The 6,844-nt window shown below is 51.3% G+C and overlaps 1 protein-coding gene across 1 annotated transcript; it reads right to left on the reverse strand.

Annotated features, from left to right (window-relative positions):
- Positions 1 to 202: 202 nt before the first annotated feature.
- LOC104624249 (probable G-protein coupled receptor 144) lies at positions 203 to 6,676 on the reverse strand (the record flags this gene model as incomplete). The annotated part of the gene is made up of 9 exons (XM_010291561.1): positions 203 to 323; positions 1,983 to 2,098; positions 2,742 to 2,875; positions 3,692 to 3,845; positions 4,051 to 4,153; positions 4,800 to 4,903; positions 5,016 to 5,142; positions 6,239 to 6,294; positions 6,571 to 6,676. Coding segments are annotated over 9 exons (1,021 nt in total), but the record flags the coding sequence as incomplete, so codon positions are not given.
- Between the last annotated feature and the right edge of the window lie 168 nt (positions 6,677 to 6,844).

Raw genomic sequence — 6,844 nt, forward strand, 5'->3', positions numbered from 1 at the left:
TCTCCAGGGCTGTATTTCATATCTTGGCAGCATGAACTTAGTTTCCTCAGACAAAACAGCAGAGCGGCTTGGGAAAGCTGGGCTGGGCTTCAGAGCTGACGAATGTCCCTGGCTCTTAGGACTGGTGGAGTATGCTGAAGCACAAGAAGCTGCAGACAACTGCTTGGCTGTGGTGTGAGGATCCAGCTGGTACAGGACTCACCTGGAGGGAGTTCAGCACGATGAAGACGTAGGCCCAAACGATGCTGAGGTGGACAAGGACCCCACACACCCAGGTCAGCCCCAGCACTGGCAGCAGCACCAGGACGGGCTTGGCTGTGGCCCTGTCAGGAGGAAGAGCTCGGCGTTACCCGGGCGCTTTTCAAAGCCGAAACACCGCGCGCTGGCACCCGCCTCCCAGCCGCCAGCTCGCCCTGGGGGTCCCTGTTGCGCCCCACGTCCCTGGGCCCAGGGTGCCCCAGCCTGCCAAACGGCCTCGCTGGCTCTGCAAACGCTGCCCAGGGTCTCGCCACGATCGGCCTGGGGCGTCTGCGCTAGGTTACAGAGACGTGAGCGCATCTGCCCGGGAAGTCGCTCCGCGGGTTTAGGAGCACCTGGCCTCTACCCCGAGGCGATTCGGAAGAACCTCTCCTTGCCTCCACGCTGGAGACGGCTTTCCTCCCCCAGCAAGCGCCTTTCAGACAATGCGTCCACCAAGAGGCACCCAAGATGGTAGCTATGGAACAAATTCCTTTGCAAACAAAATCAGTTAAGAGGGGAAAAACCAAACATTTCACCTCCCAGCCCCCAGCGTGCCAGCCCTGCTCTTTATCACTGAGACTCAGCAAGAAAGGAGCTCGCTGACATCATTAGCCATGAGAAAACAGCTATTTTTCCCCCCATTGCTGCTACAAAGAGGGCTTCTGTATTTGTTTTATTAGCATATGGATGTCACCCTGCCCTCCAGCAATGCCCTATCTTTGTGCTTCTGTAAATTTGGGAAAATTTATTTATGATACAGGGGAACAATGCGTGTCTAGCAGGGGCATCCGGCGCCAGCTAACAACAATAAAGATTCACAGAGGATGATAAAATAATGACTCAAGCAGCAGTTTTTTAGAGGTTTCTCTATATTGACTGATTACAGAAGACTACATCGCCTCTTTCCCCAAGTATGTAATCCCCACCAGGGTACTTTCAATGCACTCATACAGAAAATGTTTTTTATAATGGCAAATAGCCAAAACCCCGGCACTCTCTATAGCTGGCATCCTTCTGCGGGGCACACACAAGCGCTAAGGACACTTAGGGTGTGAGATAAAATCAGTTACGACCCCTTCAAACTGCAACGTTCTGCGAAGCGGAGAGAAGCCACTTCTGTGGCTCAGAGCTCTATAAAATTCCGTGGAAACTGGGCACCTAATTGTGTCCCTGGGTTCCTTGAAACACCCCGAGCTGCTACCCCACTTCCCTACGGCGATGTTTGACGGGACATCTGCGTGCCTGCCAGCGAGCTGCTGAGCAGCGCGGCGGGCGGACGTTAGCGAAGGGGCAGGCAGCTCGGCAGCGCGACCTGCGCTCCCACGCACACCATCACCACTGCAGACAATGGGGACGCTCGCACCGGCCGTTCCCAGGCCCAAAGTGCTGCCTCTGGTGATGCCAACGGGCCCAGCGTAGCTTTGATTCCAGCGGGCACTGTCAAGGGTCTCCTGTCCCAGAGTGTTGAGATTTCGGAGTGTGAGTGCAGATGTGGGAGTCCAGCACCAGCTTGCTGAGGCTGAAAGTGCTGGCTGGGCTTCTCAGGGGCACAGACATTAGAGCAGACAGACTACCTTTGGGTGACGCATGGTTACCCTGGAGGAGAAAATCCTTTCTGCCCCGACTCCCCCAGCTCATGGACTTTCACTTCGCCAAGGCAAAGGCTCTCAGCTTCACAATAATTCCACCATTTCACACCCAGAGCAGCCATGGCTGGGAAACCCAGCCCCTTCCCTGCTCACCATATCTGTATTCCGATCTGTTTCTCCAGGCTGCTGTTGGGCGTCAGCATCTTGGATCTCCTGCGAGCACTGGACACAGTCACCATCACCACCCGGAGCAGCACAAAGGTGTTCACCTGTGAGAGAAGAGCCATTGGACCCAGTAACCTTCTGTAATCTCAGCTCCAGTGGGTGAGTCTTTTCTGCTGGGAGCTCAATAACCAAGTTGCAGACCTCAGGGAGAAACCTATCACTCCTGAGAAAGCAGTGAACAAAATAGGTCATAGAGCTATCCACACAAGGATCAAATTTATAAAACTTATCTCAAAACTTCTCTTGCAGAATGTCTTCTCTGTTAAGTGTCTACTCTAAACCCCTTAAATATTGCACCTTTCTCTGCTACTACATTGTTGGATAACGATGCTGATCCTACTTAAGGATGTAGACGTTCCCATATTAATCAGACTTTCAGTTAAGGCAACGTCACCGTCAACCTACACATTTATCTACATTCCTAATTTAACAGGCAAAACAAGAACTAGTCAGCATAATTTTCTTAAAGGACGTTTTTTCTATCAAAAAGCTGCTTTGATTAAAGAGATTTGTGTTGTGAAATTATATATAAAGCATAACAAAAATTCTCCTACAGATGCCGCAGGCACTCTGAGCCCTGCGAGCAAGCACCTTAGCGAGAGAAGTGCTGACACCCCTGACTCTGCAATGCTTTCCTAAAACCAGACACGAAGGAATCACACCTTCCCGGCAGGTTTTGGCACTTACAGCCAGGATGAAGAGAACAGGCCCAACAAAGGCCCAGATGACATTGGTCTGAACGTTCAGCCAGCAATGGTTGTCTGCCACATACTTGTTAAAGGAAGTTGCAAGGGTCACACCCACGATAACAACTGGAAGGCCTGCAGAAAAAGAACAGAGATTAAGCCCCAAGAAAAGCTGAGATGACCCATGCAGGTCATCTGCACTCCAGACAATTGCTTCAAAACCCCCATGACCAGACACGCTCCAGCATGAGCCAGCTTAGCCTCTGAAGCCCCATGAGCAACATCAATTTACTGCAGCTGAAATCTGTCCCGGCTCTGCAAGACCAGATTTATACGCTGTCAGCATCATCCTTCTAGGTATAAAGCATTCCAAGTCCTGAGTCCTGACCAAAGCAATTTACTCCTCAGATTGGTTTTTTAACAAAGTGGACAATCAAAGACATAAAACAATCCAAAATATTTTAACCAGTTGTCCAATGTCCAGCTAGGTGTGTGTTTTGCAAGGAGCACTGACTTAAAGAGGCTCCTCTTTGATATGAAACTCAGCTTATTCAAATGAATTCTATGTCCCTACAGGGCTCACTCAGAACAAAGGGTGCTTAGTCTAATATATAGAAATATATATCTATATTTTAATTACTATTGGGCAGTACTAGTGCCCCCCAAGAACAAGATCTTACCATAAACTCCCTCTTTCATTTTTTGGTATTGAACTCTTAGTTTTAGAAAAATAACAGAAATGCTTTTAACTTACATTCTAAGACTGGCAATTTGACAAATAAAGGTAAGAAAGCCTCGGCAGAGCAGAGGCATCTGGCTCTCGTATTGAATCAAACCAAACATTTGTGTGACTCAGCACCGCTACCGGGGAATCTCCCCTGCTGAAACTTTTGCTAGAGGAAAAATGGACACGTTTTTCTGAGTGCCCAAGGCGGAGGAGTCTGTAGATACCCCAGCCTGTCACATAGTAGAACTTCATTCTCCTGTCTTCGCTCATGTTGACTGCTACCACTTTGCTCCACAGGAGAAGCCCCTCTACCAGCATCCACGAAAAGGCTGCCATGAAGAAGAGATGAAGGCAGGCGGTGACGGTGAAACACACCACCTGGAGAGAAGAGAAATCACATGCCGTGTCAGGAGGGGGAGTCCTCTGGGAGCTTCTGAGCGTGTGTGGTCAGGAAGAAGACGGCAATCTGCAAATCTTGCGGCAGAATGTGCAGGGATCACACTTCTGTTCTGCTTGTTCTGACAATAAGGCTTGAGCAGGCCCGGTGCTGCTGGCCAAACAGGACGCTTTCTAGTGAGCTTACCTGGTTGGTCTTGGCCAATTCACTGAACATGAGCAGAGCTTCCGCTGCAGCCAATGCAAAGATCAGGTTCTTGTGCACCGTTGTTCGTTCACTCTTGGGGACCCTGAGGAAGAAGAAAGGGACCCCTCAGCGGCAGCCAGAGGAAAGGGTGCACATGTTCTTACTAGTCCTTGCTGGGCCGTGCAGACCTGCCTGGGTGACCTGCAGTCTCTTTGCAAAGACGACAGTCCAACGAGGCAGGGACTGCCCTGGTGCGCAAGCACTTGGTGTGGGGGAAGCGCTGGGGTACAGCTGCTCAGACCTTGGCCGCTGCTCCAAGGAACAGGCAGCGAGGAGGAGGTGGAGGGAGCCACTGCTGTGCTCACCAGGCAGATCTCAGTGCTTGCCGAGCCACACAGAAGGGTTTGCAACTGAAGATATAGTCTTTGCTCCATTTATTTCTCAAAAATTAACTTCAGCAGAGCAGATTTTATGGTAAACGCTGTCATTGATAAACATCTTTCCACAGGCACTCAGGTGTGTGCACAGCTCATACAAGCATCTCCACAGAAACAACCAGCACTGCATCCCCTCCCCGGCCAACGGCAACGGCTGCCCTCCCTCTCCTCTGCTACCGACCACCAGTCCAGCTCCCCAGCCCCTCCCCACACACCTCCATCACCCCACACGGACAAAGGAGACCTTCTCTGTATACTTGTTCTGAAGCAAAAAATTACAGAGAAGGCTACAAGTGTCTGGACTTTTCTTACCCAACTGCCAAGAATAAAATGAAGGTAGCTATCAAGGCACAGAAGGAAACTCCACAGCCAATAAAAGTCAAGGTCTGCAGCGTGAGCTCCTCCTTGGTGTTCCTCTGCTCCAATCACGAAACAACAGAAGACACAAAACCCTCACAAATTAACCACAGACTGCTCACAGTTCTGGCATCCACCCCACAGACCAGCAGAAAAAGGCTCCTCGCTTACCTGCATCTCGTACACCTGCAGCAGCACAGCAAAATTCGTGGTGTGGTTGCAAAAACAGGCAGTGGAGTCCGGGAGAGATGTCACCACAGAGCAGCCGGTTGTGGACCACATCCCGCCAGCATCTGGGCTAACATGCAGGAAAAAAAAGAGAAAACACATGGAAATTACCATCCATTTCAACAGAAAGCCAAGTCGTTGAGGGAATTTCATTCTCCCAGAAGAAGCAGTTGAAACGAGGAAGAAGAGGGTATCGGAGACAGGTCTTCATATGGACTTCCCCTAGGCTCACCCTGTGCCTCAGCAGATGTGCCTTATCCATCAGATGTGCACAAGAAAACAGGTCTAGTGTCAATGTGTGCGTTAAAAAGCACAGTTCAGCCATCACTGCTTTAAACAGAACCTGGTAATTGCACGGCTCTGGGAAGAGCACATACACCGAGAGCATCACTGGACCAGACATGTCTAAGCCTCTGCATCAGCCCGGCCTGCCGTGTGCCCTGTGTGGTTCCACTGAACTCTTGATTTTCAGGACAAGACAGCCTGTCTCCAGCCAGCCAGCTGCTCTGCGCTGCCCGGGCAGCTCCAGATCCGAATTCCCTGTGCAGGGACCAAGGCTGTACCAGGTCAGCTCTGTCCTCACGAGGCAGCACTGCCCCTCTGAGCCTGCCCCAGTACCAAGGGAAGAGCAAATTCAGAGCGGGGATAGTAGAACTGTTTGTGCAGCAACCAGCTGCTTCCAAAAACACCCTCTTCCCACCTTCCCCGAAGTGGTCCATGCCTGTTACAAGACTGTGACTCTAAGGAGATTTTTTTTTCACTTGAATGACTTAATTACCAATCCATAATATATCACAGTCCCAGTGGTCTCACTGCGGTGACATTCAGCAAAAACACATCTCAGTGCCAAGCAGTATTTACGAGGCTGGGAGTCCTGCATGTCTGTTGAGCTATATATCATGGACCAACTCTTCTTTGTTGCAGGGAGCAATCATAATTAACTAGGGCTTTCCATTTCAGTTGTATCTATCTCATTAAAGGTCACTTGCTTGTGACTGTCTTTTCCAAAGGAAATCTTCCCAGGAGAGAGCTCTATTCCAGCAGATAGAGAATGCCAGCATGCAAAGCAGGCAAAGAATTACAGATCCCTACTCTTAGTGTTATATTTAGTTCTGCAGTGGAAATAAAAGCTCATAAATCTGGGGACCCGAACTGAAACAAGGCACCTGAGGCTGAAGTTCCAGAAGGCACAGATGGGCCCCACCAGCTTATCGGGCAGGTCCTGCAGGCAGAGAGGGAGAAGAGATTACACAGCCATGCACGTACTGCATGCAGACAGACGCGGTTCACTCACTAGGCTGCAGCAAGGTCTGTCAGCATGGGACAAACGCCTCCCCTGGGAAACTGGAGCCAAGGTGAGAGAGCTGGGCATGGCACACCCCTAAGTCCAAGAGCTCTGGGGGCCTGGAGCAAAGGCTGGGCACAGCCTGCCGGGTCAGGCTGCGCGATGCCGCCGGCGGGGAAGGCGGCGGGGAAGCACAGCCCCTCCTGAGGGTACCTGGACGTGGTGCTGCAGGCGGTAGCGCACAGACGTGCTAATCTCCTGGTAGTCGCTGAGCAGAGCGGAGGAGATCACAGCAGTGCCCACCGCGGTGCCGAGGTACCTGTGAGGGAAAGCATGCTGCTCACGGGCAGGGGAACCACGAGACGTGCTCAGAAAACAGGAGCTCTCGTTATACCAGACAGGCGGAGAGACCCAGAGCCGCTCCTGGCGTGCCTCGGGGCCACGAGCGAAGGGCCCGGGCACAGGGCAGAAGTACCTCCGATTAACT

Source organism: Phaethon lepturus, unplaced genomic scaffold (assembly GCF_000687285.1).
Source record: "Phaethon lepturus isolate BGI_N335 unplaced genomic scaffold, ASM68728v1 scaffold49767, whole genome shotgun sequence".
NCBI classification, from domain to species: Eukaryota; Metazoa; Chordata; class Aves; order Phaethontiformes; family Phaethontidae; genus Phaethon; species Phaethon lepturus.